The sequence below is a fragment of the Anolis carolinensis genome, unplaced genomic scaffold (assembly GCF_035594765.1).
Source record: "Anolis carolinensis isolate JA03-04 unplaced genomic scaffold, rAnoCar3.1.pri scaffold_18, whole genome shotgun sequence".
Taxonomy (NCBI): domain Eukaryota; kingdom Metazoa; phylum Chordata; class Lepidosauria; order Squamata; family Dactyloidae; genus Anolis; species Anolis carolinensis.
In genome coordinates, this window is record NW_026943828.1 from 4990499 (window position 1) to 5008523 (window position 18025).

The window sequence follows — 18025 nt, forward strand, 5'->3', positions numbered from 1 at the left end:
GGCCAAGAGCTCGAACACTGTTTCCATCCTAAATACCTTGGTGTCACCTTAGATCGAACAAAGTAGCTGCACACAACAACATCCTGCGGAAACTGACTGGCAGCGCATGCAGGGCCGGCCGGAGATATTTCTGAATGTGAAGCGGGGGTGCTGAAAAGCGCCCCCGCCACCGGCCCCGCCTCCCGCGCCCTGGCCCCGCCCAGCGTGCCCTGGCCCCGCCTCCCACGCAGCATGGGAGGCGGGGCCAGGGCACGCTGGGCGGGGGGCAGGGCCAGAGTTGGCCCCGCCTCCCGCGCTACTCCCGCTCGCCCGTCTGGCCTTTTCTAGCTGGCCAGACTGCAGCGGAGGTCCCTGCAGGCCGCGATTGCGGCCTGGAGGGACCTCCGCTGCAGTCTGGCCAGCTAGAAAAGGCCAGACGGGCCAGGGCGCACTGGGCGGGAGGCGGGGCACCGTCAGGGCGGTGCCCCGCCTCCCGCCCAGCCTGACGGCGCCCCCCCGGGCCTGCGCCCGAGGCGGCGGCGTCAGGTGCCTCTATAGTGGGGCCGGCCCTGAGCGCATGGGTTGCAGACCCACAAGTAATAAGAACATCAGCCCTGGCCTTGTCCTCAACTGCTGAGTATGCCTGTCCTGTCTGGAACAAGTCTGCCCATGCGAAGCAGGTGGACATAGCACTGAACGAAACATGCAGAATCATCACAGGAGGCCTTAAACCTACACCTGATGATAAACTCTACAACTTAGCTGGCATTGCCGCTCCTGACGTGTGATGGGAAGTTGATGCTAACGGTGAGAGAAATAAGGTCGAACATTGTGAAAGCCACCCACTATGACTCTCAGCCTCTTCCAGCCAGACTCAAATCAAGGAAGGGCTTCATGAGAACCACCACTCCTCTCGATGTTCCTCCAGCAATGTTGTCGACTGCGTTTCTAGGGGATCGGGCCCCTTAAGGAGAGAGCCGATCCGGTCCTGAGGAAACGGACCTTGGCGGAGCCGATAAGAGAATATAAGCCGCAATACAACCTGGAGCCGAAATGAAGAAGGTCCGCCAAAGATGAAGGAAAATCCGCCAAGGAGTCTTTATTGAGCGATTCAGCTGAAAAGGACACTAGTAGCGATCATTCAGTCTACCAGCGTATCATATGTTTCAAATAAAGCCATATTTATACAATGTTTCGGTCTGACAGCCCTTTGAATTTCCCGCCCCGCTCCCCCGCCCATCTGATCGCGGATAGGCTAGAAGGTTGAACGAGGCAGGCTTTCGTTTCCCGCCTTGCTCTGCTGGCCCAATGGGGAGCCGCTTTTTGTCCCCACTCGGGCCAATCAGAGAGGAGGAGGCGGGAGCTATTGAAACAATGAAGTGACAGGGCAGGAAATATCAGATTAGTCCTTGCCCGGCCGATTTCTAAAGGGATTAATGACAGTCATCAGGGGTTCCTGTCATGTACACTGATTTCAGATATGCCTTAAGGTGTCAGGGGGGAAGTAAGGATGGGTGGCAATGGGCGCAGCAGGGCGTCTTCCTGAGACGTCCTGGTTTTCCCTTTGGAGGAGATATGACAATGTTTGCCTTGAGGGCGAATCACCTTTTATTCGGCGACCCAAGCCCTATATTGTCCATGCAATCTGATTCTGATTAGGTTATGCGGCAGCGGATTAACCTTTTGTTTTGGGGAAGGTAAACCTGGGTCATAGGAGCTGGGGTTCATGTTGGGGTCAAAATATTTCCCATTTGATTTCATGATTTGCCAATTATGTGAAATAAAATGAAAAATAAAATAAAGTTGGAGCGTAAACCCAGCTGGGAAAAACACATATTTTCCGGGGATCCCAAAAAGTACAAATACATATAGGCAGATAGATAGATTTCAAGGAAGTAAGGGAGAATCCATAAAGGTGGGTTACATTGCATAAAGGGGAATCATGAATGATATAAACAATTGAAAACATTTGATAAGAACGAAGTTCACAACATCTGGGGAACCCAATATGGAAAGTCATAGGAGTGGAGTTCTAGCAGCATGATTTCACAATTCATGAAGTTAGCCCAACGATTAGAAATTCATACAACAGTGAGTCATGAGGGTGTCCAGGTACATAGAATATGAAAATTCACAGATGCATGAGGAAAAGAGTTCATCTGGGGAAGAGGCACATGTGGGTTGCAGTCTTTTGGAATTATAAGATTTCATAAGTTCAGGGGTAGGTCTGGGGAAGAGTGTTCTTCTCCTTCATAAAATTATGAAGGTATGAATGAGACGTGGAGGGCACCCGTCCGGGCACCCCCTGGCAGCTGTAGAGAAGGTGAAGGTCCTTGGAGAACTATGTCTCCCCAGCGAGAGAGCGATCCCCCCATCCCCAGTTCACAGAAAGGGGCTAGGGATCTCTTAAAACCATTCCGCGGGTCGCGGGGAGAGGAAAGTCCGGGATAAGGCAGCAGTTTGGCTTGAAAGGAGCAGTCGGTCCCGTTTGACAGTCAGCTGTTGAGGTGCCGAGAACTGGACCGATTTCGGTTCCGCTGGTGGTCCTTGAGTCAGGAGCCTTAGAAAGGATTAGGACTAAAAGAAGAGCGTGCTAGGGGTAATTTTGATAAAGATATGAGCCAATTTGTACCGCCCGCCGTATTAATCTATGGCGGAGAAACCTCCGCCAGGGTTTTTAAAGATCAGGCGGGTTAGTGAGAGAGAGAGAGAGAGAGAGATTGCATGCAAAGGAAGGAGTCAGAGAATGACACAAAATAACCAGATAGAGAGTGTTACTGTTAAAATAAATGCTACTTTTATTGGGGGATTTGTTACATAGTTCAGGGAAGGGGAAAGTGAAGAAAAAAAGATCTTTTAATAATAGTCTGCTGTGGTCCCGCTCCGTTCCTTTGGTGAGTGATCTGCGGAACTCTCCGCTGCGAGTTCAAATTAATTTAAAAGCCGGGGTTTCGGTCATCAGCAACAGCAAGGGTGTCCCCCTGATGACCGTAGCGCCAGCTTTCAAATTGATTTGAACCCGCAGCGGAGAGTTCCGCAGATCCATCACCAAGGGAACGGAGCGGGACCGCAGCAGACTATTATTAAAAGATCTTTTCTTCTTCACTTTCCCCTTCCCTGAACTATGTAACAAATCCCCCCAATAAAAGTAGCATTAATTTTTAACAGTAACACTCTCTATCTGGTTATTTTGTGTCTTTCCCTGACTCCTTCTTTGCACGCAATCTCTCTCTCTCTCTCTCTCTAACCCGTCTGACCTTCAAACCCTGGTGGAGGCTTCCCCGCCATAGGTTAATACAGCGGACGATACAAATTGGCTCATATCTTTATCAAAATTACCCCTAGCACGCTCCTCTTTTAGTCCTAACCCTTCCTAAGGCTCCTGACCCAAGGACCACCAGCGGAACCAAAATCGGTCCAGATCTCGGCCCCTCATCAGCTGACTGTCAAACGGAACCGACTGCTCTTTTCAAGCCAGACTGCTCTCTTCCAGCCTTATCCCGGACTTTCCTCTCCCCGCGATCCACGGGATGGTTTTTAAGAGATCACTGGTCCCTTTCTGTGAACTGTGGATGGGGGATCGCTCTCCCGCTGGGGAGACATAGTTCTCCAAGGACCTTCACCCTCTCTACAGCTGCCAGGAGGGTGCCTGGACAGGCGCCCTCCACGTTTCATTTACACCTTCATAATTTTATGAATGAGAAGAACACTCTTCCCAGACCTACCCCTGAACTTATGAAATCCTATATTTCCAAAGACTGCAACCCACATGTACCTCTTCCTCATGCTATTTCTATGAATTCCTCCCACCACAGATGAACTCTTTTCCCAATGTATCCGTGAATTTTCATATTCTATGTACCTGGACACCCTCATGAATCACTGTTGTATGAATTTCTAATCGTTGGGCTAACTCCATGAATTGTAAAATCATGCTGCTGAAACTCCACTTTTATGAATTTCCATATTGGGTTCCCCAGATGTTATGAACTTTGTTCTTATCAAATATTTTCAATTGTTTATATCATTTATGATTCCCCTTTATGCAATGTAACTTACTATTATGGATTCTCCCTTATTCCCATGAAATCTATCTATCTGCCTATATGTATTTGTACTCTTTGGGATCTCCGGAAAATATGTATTTTTCCCAGCAGGGTTTATATTCCAACTTTATTTTATTTTTCATTTTATTTCATATAATTGTCAAGTCATGAAATCAAATAGGAAATATTTTGAACTCAACCTGAACCCCAGAACCCATCCCAGTTCCTATGACCCAGGCTTCCCTTCCCAAAAACAAAAGGATAATCCGCCACTGCTTAACCTAATCAAATTCAGATTGCATGGACAATATAGGGCTTGAGTCGCCGAATTCGGAGTATTGACCTAAAGGTGATTCGCCCCCAAGACAAACATTGTCATATCTCATCCAAAGGAAAATCCAGGACACCTCAGGAAGGCGCCCTGCAGAGCCTGTCAATTATGGCCCATCACCACCCATCTCTACTTCCACCCCTGACACCCCAAGGCATATCTAAAATCTGTATACGTGACAGAAACCCGGACATTCCTTGATTGCTGCCATTAATCCCTTTAGAAATTGGCCTAGCAGGAATTAATCTGATCTTTCCTGCTCTGTCACTTCATTGTTTCAATAACTCCCGCCTTCTCCTTCCTGATTGGCTCGAGTAGAGACAAAAAGCAGCTTCCTATTGGGCCAACAGAGCAAGGCGGGAAACGAAAGCCCGCCTCGTTCAACCTTCTAGCCTATCAACGATCAGGAGGGCGGGGGAGCGGGGCGGGAAATTCAAAGGGCTGTCAGACTGAAACTTTGTATAAATATGGCTTTATTTTGATAATATGGTACCCTAGTAGACTGAATGATCGCTACTAGAGTCCTCTTCAGCTGAATTGCTCAATAAAGACTCCTTGGCGGAATTTTCCTTCAACTTTGGCGGACCTTCTTCATTTCGGCTTCAGGTTGTATTGCGGCTTATATTTTCCTATTGGCTCCGCCGAGGTCCGTTCTCTCAGGACCAGGATCGGCTCTCTTCTTAAGGGCCCGATCCCCTAAAGCGCGGTCGATAACACCCCTGGGCAGCTAAACCAGGCAATTCCAACTGGATGGCCCCCCACGAGGGTCTTCCTTCCTTCAGGGCCAAACCAAGAATGGGCAACTTGGAAGTCCCTGAACAGACTCAGAAGCGGAGTGGGCAGATCTAAAGGTAACCTGGCAAGATGGCACTCCCTGGAGGAATCCTCCACCTTGTGTGACTGTGGAGCAGAACAAACAACTCCGCATACGTATGCTTGCCCACAATGCCCTGCCTCATGCACGGAGGACGAGTTGTTGAAAGCCACGGACAATGCGGTCGCTGTTGCCTGCTTTTGGTCTAAAACTATTTAGCTGCTTGTGATTTCCTTTATTTTATCACTTTTAATTTTATTTATTATGCAATGCTTTTGACACGAAATAAATAAGGCAGCTGAGAGGTCCAAGAGAACCAAGAGGGACACCCTCCCCCCGGTCTAGGTCCCTCTGCTCCTCCCCTCCTCCCCACACGAGGAGCGAAGAAGACTCACCGGGATGTGGACCCAACTGAGCGACACAGCGACAGGCTGCAAAAGCAAAGGGCAAGGAACAAGAATCAGGGGAGAGAGACACCGACTGCCTGCCTTCCTGCTGTAAACGGGAAAGTGAGCTTCCGAAGGGAATGGCCTTCAGGGGGAGATGCTGCAGCACATCACAAGGGTCTCCATGGCGCCCCCTGCAGGCACGGAACAGCCATCCAGGGAGGGAGGGGGGAGGGAGGGAGGGAGGAAGAGCTCCCTTGATGGGCAGGACGGGAAAGCCTTTGGAATAATATATAATAATAATAATAATAATAATAATAATAATAATAATAATAATAATAATAAAACATTATAAAAAGAATGAGTCCCGGTGGTGAAGTGTGTTAAAGCTCTGAGCTGCTGAACTTGCAGACGAAAAGGTCCCAGGTTCAAATCCGGGGAGTGGAGTGAGCACCCACTCTTAGCTCCAGCTTCTGCCAACCTAGCATTTCAAAAACATGCCAATGTGAATAGATCAATAGGTACTGCTCCGGCAGGAAGGTAACTGCTCTCTATGCAGTCATGCCAGTGGCCACATAACCTTGGAGGTGTCTACGGACAACGCCTGCTCTCTGTCTTAGAAATGGAGATGAGCACCAACTCCCAGAGTCGGTCACGACTGGACTTAACGTCAGGGGAAACCTTTACCTTTTACTATAAAAAGAATACAATAATATATAATAAAATATTATCATAAGTATTATATTATATCATAATTGTAATTTGACTTTGCTCAAAGCCCAGGATCGTATATTTTGGCAAAGGGTAGATTTGCGTGAAGCCCAAAGGAGTGGATCGATGACAAATCGGATAGGATAATGATAATATTGTATTATATTATAATATTATAAGTATCTTATCCCATCCGATTTGATGTCAATAATATAGTAATAATCATATGATAATATAATAATTGTAATATATTATAATGACATGATATATAATATTATATATTATAAAATAATAATGCAATGTAATATATTTCATAACAATATCATATCACACTTTAACACTATAATAATAAAATAATAATAATATATAATACTCAAATATAACAATTCTATTATAAAATATATTATATTGTAAAATAATGATGTAAGGCTATGGAAGGAAAGGGGGCTTCGCTGGGACCTCACGCCGTGGCCGACCATCACGAAGGAAGGAATTCTCATTTATTGTAAGTGTTATATTATTATATAATATAGTATAGCATTATAACTTTCTATCGTTATAATATGATGATTATATTATAGTATTATTATATATTATTATACTCATAATATATTATTATATTACATTATTATAAAATAATATTATAATAATATTAGTATAATATAACAATATATTGTAACACTATAATAATAATGATCATAACCCGGCGTTGCCCAGGTTCTTTGACCAAGTCAGTGTTTCAATCATCCCAAAGGCCTGAGGTTGTGTCTGAACTCCCAGGATCTCCCAGGACCTCCCTCGGTGGCGGAAGAGCGAGAGGCGGGGCGAGTGTGCTCAGAGGCCTCCCGGGTGGGGCTGGGCGCCCTCTCTGGCGGGAGGGAGAACTACAACTCCCAGGAAGGAAGGAGGGACAGTCTGCGGCTTCACAGGCCTCAATCGGCCCACGGAAGCCCCGCCCTGCCGCCCGTCAATCAAAGGAGGGGGAGCGGCAGGCAGCCAATGGGGTTCCTCCGGTGGGCGGGGCGTCCCGGGCTCAGCCAATGGGAGGGGGCGGGGGCGGGCTCCGGGGAAGGAGGAGGACGAGGAGGAAGATGGCGGCGCCTGGCCTGGCCTGAGGCCTGGTCTGTGTCTGTGAGGCGGGAAAGATGGCGGCGGATGGCGCAGAGAAGGAAGAGACCGAGAGAGAGAGAGAGAGGTGTCTGTGGGGAGAGGGGGGCTCGCCTGGGGTGCCCGGGGGGAGGCGGAAGGAGCCCGGCCTGCCTCGGGGTGTGAGGCCGCGGAGGGCGAGTGTGAGGCCAGGCCCGTCCTCGGAGGAGGGAGGGAGGGGGGGAGGGAGGCGGGAGGACTACAACTCCCAGGATGCCCTCCTCCCCAGACGGGTCTCCACAGGACGCCTCTCGGGCCTGAAGGTCTGCTCCAGTGGGTTCCCTTCACCTGTCTCTCCCGTTGTGTTTCTAGGATCCATCTGCTCTGTTGTTTTAATACGTTCTCAGTCGCTTTGGGTCCCGAGAGGGAGAAGAGAAGGAAATAAATACAGATCTATTATTATTATTATAATTATTATAATATTTCATTATATATTATTGTACTCATTTTACAATATTATTATTATTTTATTGTATGACACAGCAAACAAGATAGATATGCTGGATTCCATATCACAAAATCACAAGTCGAACACTTCCCAAGCGTCTAGGACTGTGTGATGTATTTTCGGATGATGTGTGAAGATCCCAGTAGGGTGGCCTTTTGCAGTTGGCAGATTGTGATTTTGTCAATGTCTATTGTTTCCAAATGCTGGCTGAGATCTTTTGGCACGGCACCCACTGTGCCCATCACCACCGGGACCACCTGCACTGGTTTCTGCCAGAGTCTTTGAAATTCAATCTTGAGGTCCTGATAGTGGCTGAGTTTTTCCTATTGTTTTTTGTCAATGCGACTGTCACCTGGGATGGCGACCAGTTATTATTATTATTATTATTATTATTATTATTATTATTAAACCAGGCCTGCGTGCACAGCTGGCCATGTTGGGTCTGTGTGCCAAGTCGGGTCCAGATCTGACCTCAGCGCTTTCTGGCTGCAGGTGAACTACAACTCGCAAAACCAAGGTCCATTCTCACCAACGCATTCTCAGTATGTTCAGTTGGTGGTGGGGCCAGTCTATTGTCGGTGGGGGTCGCGGTGTCAGTGAAGGTACTGCAAGTCCCATCATCCGTGGCAAGTGTGGTCCAGATCCATCCTTGGTTGGGTCGACTATGATGTCTGGATGATGGTCAAGTACAACGGGGGGGGGGGGGGGGAGCTCAATCCGACACGGGTTTTGAACTCATGACCTTTGGGTCAGCAGTGATCTTTTGCTGCTGGCTATTAACCAGTTGTGCCAGAACCCGGTCCTTCCCATCCTCCTCCCCTGACCCTCTTCGACCCTCCTCGGGCTGTTCTCTGGGCCTTATGCTGAGAGGAGGGCGAGGCAGGCCGCAGCTGAGTGTGCTCCAGAGGGCTCTCAGGCTCCGCTTCCTTGAGCCATCGTCCCGGCATAAGGATGGGGAGGAGGGTGAGACACGCAGTGGCTGGGAGCGCTCCAGAAGGTTCTCAGCTGCTACGTGCCTTCCTCCTCGTATTTTGGCCTGAGGATGCGGCCGGCCACCCTGTCCTTATGCCAAGAGGGCAGGGAACGTGAGGAGGAGGGCCAGAGGGAAGCGCCCAGGGGGCCAGATCCACCCCCCCCCGGGCCTTACTTTGCCCGTGCCTTCCTTAGGGGGAGAAAAGCGATACATAGATGTAGTAAATGAATAAATAAATATAGTCTGCGTTTTGCACAAGCCCTTGCCCTGCCCTCTCGAATCTGATCGTGCCCACTTTTTCCGCTTACTGGTCGGTTGATGTCAGTTGATTATGTCGTTTTATGGTGTTTTTACTTTTTCTCATTTCAACAGTTTTAATTATATTGTTTATTTGTTATGTTTTTAATTGTGTTTTACCTTGGAATCCTTGTTTATGCTGGGCTTGGTCCCCATGCAAGCTGCCCCGAGTCACTTTGGGGAGAGAGATGGTGGTGGGAAATAAGAATAAAATATTATTATTATTATTATTATTATTATTATTATTATTATTATTATTATGTACATACAATATATAGGTGTCAATATCTATATTTTCCAATTCTCGATCACTTCCTTGTTCCTTCCTTCGCTCCTCCTTTCCCTTCCTTCCTCCATTCTTCCTTCCCTTCCTCCTCCCTTCTTATTTATTTATTTGGGTATTTATTTCTCGTGTCAGAATTGAACCGAGGGTACAAGTTGTAATGGATTTGCAAACATAGAGATTTTTTTTTAGAAAAAAACTTGGCATTAATACTAAATTTCTTTTGTGCAGTAGCTGGCCACTTAGAGTGAGTGACTCTGGTGTTGCTGTTTAGAAGGTCCTCCCTTGTGCATGTAGCAGGGCTCAGAATGCATTGTAGTCGGTGGTCTGTGGTTGGCTCTTCTCCACACTCGCATGTCGCGGACTCCACTTTGTGGCCCCATTTCTTAAGGTTGGCTCTACATCTCGTGGTGCCAGAGTGTAGTCTGTTCAACGCCTTCCAAGTCGCCCAGTCTTCTGTGTGCCCAGGGGGGAGTCTCTCATCCGGCGTCAGCAACTGATTAAGGTTCTGAGTTTTAGCCTGCCACTTTTGGACTCTTGCTTGCTGAGGTTTTCCTGCGAGTATCTCTGTAGATCTTAGAAAGCTATTTCTTCATTTAAGGTGTTGGCATGCTAGCTGATACCAGAACAGAGGATGGGCCGGAGATGTCGCTGCCTTGGTCCTTTCATTACAGGCTGCTACTTCCCAGCGGATGTCAGGTGGTGCAATGCAGGCTAACCAGTATAATTTCTCCAGTGGTGTAGGGCATAGACATCCTGTGATAATGTGGGATGTCTCATTAAGAGCCACAAGGGCAGATGTCTTCACTGTGTTTGGTTGTGATGTCCAAGTTGTGCCAGTCTGCTTTCGTACAATGTTATTTCTAGTGCCCACGTTTTGCTTGACATTTGAGCAGCGCTTCTTGTAAGTCAGAACATGTTCCAGCGTAACTCCCAGGTGTTTTGGTGTGCTGCAATGCTCCAGTGGGATTCCTTCCCAGGTCATCCCCTGAGTTCGAGATGCTTGTCTGTTCTTAAGGTGAAAAGCACACGTCTGTGTTTTAGATGGATTAGGGATCAGCTGGTTTTCCTTGTAATAGGCAGTAAGAGCACCTAAAGCTTCAGAGAGCTTCTGTTCAACCATTTCAAAGCTCCCTGTTTGGGTGGTGATGGCACGATCGTCAGCATAGATGAAACTCTGTCCCTTCTGGCAGTGGCTGGTCATTTGTGTAAATGTGAAATATGGATGGAGCAGGCACCCTCCCCTGAGGGAGACCGTTCTTCTCTTTCCTCCATCTGAATAAGAAGGAAAGGGGGAAGTGGGCAAAGGGGAAAGGAGATGGCAGGAAGGAGGCTTTGTGGCTGGAGCTGTGCCTGTCTTTTCATCTCATCATGGGGCTCTACAGAGGGAATGCATGGCCTGGATGGAACATAGTTCAGTATGGACTCATTTTGTGAACATCCAACAAACCTCAATGTGGTTTTGAATTAGCCAGTTGGGAATGCAAGTCCTTGTTAGTTTGGAAGATTCATTTGGGAAATGTGGCTGGAGTGACCCTTTGAGATGCTGAGGAAGCAGAGTTGGGAGTCCTTGTGGCAGGGGAGATAATGACAGAATCAATAAAGAAATCCTTGTTCCTTTGAGCATTTAGCACAATTCTGGTAATTCACAGAAACCCATGATCCAGAATATGTTACACCCTTGAATGTTGGAAGGAGTCCTCCCTGCCTGCCTTCTGTTCCTTTAAGCACGCTTGGGTTTGACCCAATGAAATTGGTGTGGCCCTCCAATATGGGGAAAGGGTTCTATTCCTTCCTTCCTTCCTTCCTTCCTTCCTTCCTTCCTTCCTTCCTTCCTTCCTTCCTTCCTTCCTTCCTTCCTTCCTTCCTTCCGTAATTCCTTCCTTCTATTATCCCGTCCTTCTGTGTTTCCTCCCTTCCATCTTTCCTTTCTTCTTTCATTTCTCGCTTGAGCCAGAGGTATGGGCCTTCATGTCTAACCTTTTGCTTCTTCTTTTTTGACCAGGACATGAGAGTTCTCTGGAGCCACCCCTGCCGTGATGGGAAATTAACCAACTTGTAGTAGATATTAAGGTATTCAGAAACCGAAGTGCAGTAAGGAAACCAGTCCTATATTCACTTTGGATTATAGAGTAGAACGGAAGAGTCAGAAGAGACTGCATGAGGCACCCAGTCCAGGCCTCTGCCGTGCAGGAAAAGCGCAAAGTACCCCTGACAGATGAGCATCTGACCTCTGTTTAAAGGATTCCAAAGGAGCCTCCACTACATTTTGAGGCAGAGAGTTCCACTGCTGAACAGCTCTTACAGTCAGGAAGTCCTTCTTAATGTTCAGATGGAATCTACTTTCCTCCAACTTTGAACCCACTGCTGTGAGTAATCAGAAACAGAAAAACAAGAATCAAGTGTCAATATTGGAATTAAATGTACATAACACTGTTGACATGGAGGAGAAAGCCTATAACTGCCTGGAGTGTAGAAAATGCTTTGCTCATAGTTCAACTCTCCATGCACATCAAAGGACTCACACTGGGGAGAAACCCTATAACTGCCTTCAGTGTGGACAGAGCTTCACTCATAGTTCAAGTCTACGTAGACATCAAAGGACTCACACTGGGGAGAAACCCTTTAAATGCCTGGAGTGTGGACAGAGCTTCACTCAGAGTTCAGGTCTACGTTCACATCAAAGGACTCACACTGGGGAGAAACCCTTTAAATGCCTGGAGTGTGGACAGAGCTTCACGTATAGTTCGTGCCTACGTAAACATCAAAGGACTCACACTGGGGAGAAACCCTATAAATGCCTGGAGTGTGGACAAAGCTTTGCTGATAGTTCAGGCCTACGTTCACATCAAAGCATTCATACTGGGGAGAAACCCTTTAAATGCCTGGAGTGTGGACAGAGCTTCACTCAAAGTTCAGGTCTACGTAGACATCAAAGGACTCACACTGGGGAGAAACCCTATAAATGCCTGGAGTGTGGACAGAGCTTCACTCATAGTTCAGGTCTACGTAGACATCAAAGGACTCACACTGGGGAGAAACCCTTTAAATGCCTGGAGTGTGAACAGAGCTTCACTCAGAGTTCAGGTCTACGTAGACATCAAAGGACTCACACTGGGGAGAAACCCTTTAAATGCCTGGAGTGTGAACAGAGCTTCACTCAGAGTTCAGGTCTACATTCACATCAAAGGACTCACACTGGGGAGAAACCCTTTAAATGCCTGGAGTGTGGACAGAGCTTTGCTCGTAATGGAAGTCTACATTCACATCAAAGATCTCACACTGGGGAGAAACCCTATAACTGCCTGGAGTGTGGACAAGGCTTTGCTGATAGTTCAGGCCTACGTTCACATCAAAGGATTCACACTGGGGAGAAACCCTTTAAATGCCTGGAGTGTGGACAGAGCTTCACTCATAGTTCAGGCCTACGTCAACATCAATGGACTCACACTGGGAAGAAACCCTATACATGCCTGGAGTGTGGACAGAGCTTCATGTATAGTTCACATCTACGTTCACATCAAAGGACTCATACTGGGGAGAAACCCTATAAATGCCTGGAGTGTGGACAGAGCTTCACGAATAGTTCACATCTACGTTCACATCAAAGGATTCACACTGGGGAGAAACCCTATACATGCCTGGAGTGTGGACAGAGCTTCACTCAGAATTCAGGTCTTCATGTACATCAAAGGACTCACACTGGGGAGAAACCCTATAAATGCCTGGAGTGTGGACAGAGCTTCACGCATAGTTCACATCTACGTTCACATCATAGGATTCACACTGGGGAGAAACCCTATACATGCCTGGAGTGTGGACAGAGTTTCGCTCGTAGTTCAGGCCTACGTTCACATCAAATGACTCATACTGGGGAGAAACCCTATACATGCCTGGAGTGTGGACAGAGCTTCACTCGTAGTTCAGGCCTACGTTCACAACAAAGGACTCACACTGGGGAGAAACCCTATACATGCCTCGAATGTGGACAGAGCTTTGCTCATAGTTCAGTTCTACGTTCACATCAAAGGACTCATACTGGGGAGAAACCCTATAAATACCTGGAGTGTGGACAGAGCTTCACTAATAGTTCCACAGTATCTTTGCATGCTCATTTTCCAATACTTTTGCAGGTTTGTGATCCCACCAGTTCTTTAGTGCTGGGAGGTGGTACTTGAGGCATAAGTTCCAATGAATCATTTGGGCCACATAGTTGTGCCTGTTTGTAGTCTGTCTGTACGATTTTCTTACAGTAGCTGAGGATATGGTCAATGGTTTCATCGCTTTCCTTGCACAGTCTGCATTTTAGGTCATCAGCTGATTTTTCGATCTTGGCCTTAATTGCATTTGTTCTGATGGCTTGCTCCTGGGCTGCAAGGATCAGGCCTTCTATGACTAACTTCCCTCTATCAGCCTTGATCAACCAGATGGTCTCCTAAGGATTCCTTCAAAGATGTAGAGTGATCCATGACAGCTTGTTGAATTGCAACTCCCAGAAATTCTATAGTATTGAGTAGGCTTGCTCAAAAAATTCTATTTCTCCGGATGTCGGAAGTGATTTGTTTGTTTTGTCGCTTTTGAAGCGATTTCCGACGCGGATTATCCCACCGTGTGGATGCCGCGGTTTGAACCGCGATAGCCTATTTTTCTGATCTCGTCGTATGTTTGTTGGAAGCAAAGCAAGCACTTTTGCAAATCGCCCAAACTTGCTTTGCTGCACTGAGGCAACCTAGCCTGTGGTTTCCTCCCTGTGGCCAATCCGAATGCACGTTGAACTTAGGGGAGGTGCTTGTACGTCCTCAATGAAAAGAGCCTACAGGGCGCCTCGTGGCTCATTCGCACAAGTGATCTGGAGAGGGTGGTTGGGCTTAGCTCAGCAGTGTGGTTCCAGGCAATATTTTTCTGCTGTGTTGGAGCTTCTTTGCCTGGTGGCCGCTGGGCTTTGGGATTAAGAAATTAGAATAGAGCAGAGAGAGCATCCAAAGAACACTGGGGAAAGGGTTGGTTTTTGAGAAGACAGTGTTTGAAAAAGGGGCTGTGGGTTTTTTTCCCCCTCAGGCTTGGTGTCCACCCGTGAGGGCTGTTATTTTCCTGCTGCACCATATTGTCTGGGTGTGGGGGGTGGCTTTTAGTTTTCTTTTAATACTTTTTTGGATAAGAATAAAAGTAAGGAGCACTTATTTCAGCACCTTTTTCGGGGTGTCTGGGGAAAACTTGTTGGATTTTTTTATAGGCCTTGTGTAATTCCTTAACCATTTGCAGTGTTGCAAATACTGGAATTCCCATTTTCCCCATAATAATACCTTAGGATAAGTGGCTGAATATTTTTTTTTTGTTCTATTTCCAACCCTGCTGGACTCCAAAGCAGTGCACCTCGTTTTGCAAATTGTGGCGTATACTAGAATTCCCATTAACCACATAAGAATACCTTGGGGATAAGAGGCTGAAGATTTTCCTTTGTTTGGTTCTCTTTCAAACCTTGCAGGTTTACTCAAAGCACTGCACCTCATTTTGCAAAGTGTGGCATATTCTCGAATTCCCATTAACCCCATAAGAATACCTTGGATATAAAGGCCTGAAGATTTTCTCTTGTTTGGTTCTATTTCAAACCTTACAGGTCACCTCAAACCCCAGCAAACACCTTTGCTAAGTGGGGCATATACAGTAAAACCCTGCTGGTCCGAGCCCCTCTGGTCCAAGCCTCTGTGCAATCCGAGCACCTGCCCGCTGGCTGGCTAGGTGTGCGTGTTGCTAGGTAGTTAGCAAGCTACCTAGCAACATACAGTGGGCACCTTTCACGGGGCGAGCGCCTCGTGCATATTGCTAGGTAGCTTGCTATCTACCTAGCAACATGCACGGCTGGCTCCTTCGCCACGCTGGGCGCCGGTGCTGCCGGCCCCCGGTGTGACGAAGGAGCTGCGGCACGGGCGGGCGGGTGAACAGGGAGGGCTTTTGCGGCCCTCCCCCTTCACCCGCTCAATGGCTGGCCCAAATGCCCGCCGAAGGGAGAAGTTTCCTCTCCGATGGGCGCTTGAACCCAGGGAAGCGCAAAGTCAATGGTTGTGGGGCCGAGCAGGCGTCCCCCAGTGACACAATCTGGGACCAGTCCTCCAGGAATGAGTGGAGTCACTGCAAAACAGTGCCTCTAAGCCCCATCCCCACGAGGCAACCACATGTTTTAAGACCTTGCCCAAATAGGGGAGATTGGAAATAGGCCGAAAGTTACAGAATTGAGTGTCGTCCAGTGATGGTTTCTTCAACAGCGGTTTGATCACGGCTATGTTTAGGCTCGCTGGAAACTTGCCATCCCAGAGGGAGGTATTCACCACCACTTTCACCCACTTGGCCAAACCGCCTCTGGCTTCTCTCACCAACCAGGATGGGCAGGGGTCCAGGATGCATGTGGTTGGTCTCACCTCTCCAAGGGCCTTGTTCACATCCTCGAGCTCAACCAATTGGAATGAACCCATCAAAACTGGACAAGCAGATGCTTGTGTTACATCCTCAGAGACTGCCGTTAGTATGCCGTTGAAGTTGGGGCGGATCAGAGTGAATTTGTCCGCAAAGAACTGAGCAAATGCTTCACAACAGGCTGCCGAGTTATCAGGGATCCCACCTTGAGTGGTGGGAGTTAACAACCCTCTGATAACACGGAACAGCGCCACCGGACGGTCCTTTGCGGACGCAATGTTGGCCGCAATGTAAGCTCTCCTTGCGTCTTTGATTGCTGCGGCATATGTCCTGAGATAGGAACATAGTCGTGTTCAGTCTAACTTTCTGCGCTCTGATCGCCAGACGCACTCTAGTTCCTTCTTTTGCTTCATCGCTGCCAGCTCCTCGGTGAACCAAGGAGCTGGTTTAACTCGGTTACTCCCCCCACACACACACCTATGAAGTTTGATTGAATTGTATTGGTGGTTTTTTGATATTACTGTTGTATTAATTTTGTTTTATTACCTTATTGTGTTTTAACCTGTGTATATTGTGCTAAGGAGCCCTGTTGGCAAAGTGTGTTAAAGCGCTGAGCTGCAGAACTTGCCGACCGAAAGGTCCCAGGTTCAAACCCTGGGAGCGGCAGGAGCGGCCACTGTTAGCTCCAGCTTCTGCCAACCTAGCAGTTTGAAAACATGCCAATGTGAGTAGATCAATAGGTACCGCTCCGGCAGGAAGGTAACGGCGCTCCATGCAGTCATGCCCATGGCCACATGACCTTGGAGGTGTCTACGGACAATGCCGGCTCTTTGGCTTAGAAATGGAGATGAGCACCAACCCCCAGAGTCAGACACGACTGGACTTAACGTCAGGGGAAACCTTTACCTTTTTATATTGTGCTAATGTATTTGTGTTGTTACTTTTGTAACAATGTGAGCCGCTCCGAGTCTCCGCAGGGAGATGGCGGCGGGGTATAAATAAAGTTTTATTATTATTATTATTATTATTATTATTATTAGGTTTACTAATTTTTGGTTATACATTGGCATCCTTTCACACCCATTCCCTCCCCCCACCCGGCAGTCCCCATAACCCTCCAGCCCCCCCACCCCCCTCCAACAATACAAAGTGCAAATGCAGTTGTGAAGTGCAGAGGGTGCATGAGCAGCATAGGTCTAGGGGTCTGAGCTAACTAAAGTGCAAGGCAGGCAGTGGGGATTATGATGGTGAACTAGTTCAGTATGGTGCAATATCTGTACATATAAAAGGGTAAAGTTGTTTGTTCTGTGACTATAACAACACAACTAAACGCCCCAGAAATACGAAACTTGGCAACACAACTTGGCCTTGTCTCACAGTTCTTACAACACAACCACACCACAAAAACACAATCCAGAGCCACAAAACCAAAAAAACCAGCAAACATGCACAACAACGCAACTACATGACCCAAACACACGAAACTTGGCAACACAACCCAAAATCCTTGCCCCTAGGTGCCAACAACAAAAATAAAAGAAAATAAAGTCCTAATTAGAAGAAAATGACTAATTGTTTTTATCCTATTGCTGACAGTTAGAAGCCTAAGCTCCGCCCACTTGGTCTCCTAGCAACCCACTCAGCCCAGGGGACAGGCACAGTTAAGCCTCACTTAGGCCTCTTCCACAGTATGCCGTCACACCCAGGCACCTTTTTAAGCTTTAGGATGTGCTTCTTCCTTTGCCCAGGTGAACTGCGGGGGCCTTACTTAGAAGCTCTGGAAATCCCAGTAACCAAAGGCACTTCAAGTAGAACAATCAAACAAAATTTTATTTTCAGAAAGTCCTTGGCAGACTTGGCACATGTAATTAAGGTTGCAAATAAAAACAGTCAACTTATAAAACCTTGCAGATGTTCCTTGCTTGCTTTTCCCCTTTAGTTGCTGGGTTAATTTCCACCAAAGGCAAAGAGATCCTGAGATCCTCTTCACCCTAACTCTGAGCTGCTATCAAAAGATCTATAACTATCTAAGCTCAAAGCTAGTTTTTGAGGCAAAGTTGGTAGGGCTTCTCCAGTGGCAAAGGAATCCAGAGATGTTCTCTGCCCCAGTGCCAAAGCTATTGGAAAGAACAGGTCTTTCCCCTATCTATACTCAGCACTGGTTTTGAAGGCAGGTCAGTACTTACGATGGCCTTTTCAG

General features: G+C 47.4%; 1 protein-coding gene and 1 long non-coding RNA gene across 2 annotated transcripts in view; one reads left to right on the forward strand and one right to left on the reverse strand.

Annotated features, from left to right (window-relative positions):
- LOC134294697 (uncharacterized) overlaps positions 1 to 18025 on the reverse strand; it is an 80446-nt gene that overhangs the window by 36498 nt on the left and 25923 nt on the right. The window lies entirely within an intron of this gene.
- LOC134294640 (oocyte zinc finger protein XlCOF6-like) lies at positions 11319 to 16849 on the forward strand. The gene has a single exon (XM_062966223.1). It carries the CDS (start codon positions 11739 to 11741, stop codon positions 13590 to 13592), a length of 1854 nt encoding a protein of 617 aa, XP_062822293.1. The 5' UTR covers positions 11319 to 11738; the 3' UTR covers positions 13593 to 16849.

Coding starts and splice junctions, on each gene's coding strand:
- LOC134294640 (XM_062966223.1), top strand. CDS start 11,739: ATGTTCAGATGGAATCTACTTTCCTCCAACTTTGAACCCACTGCTGTG.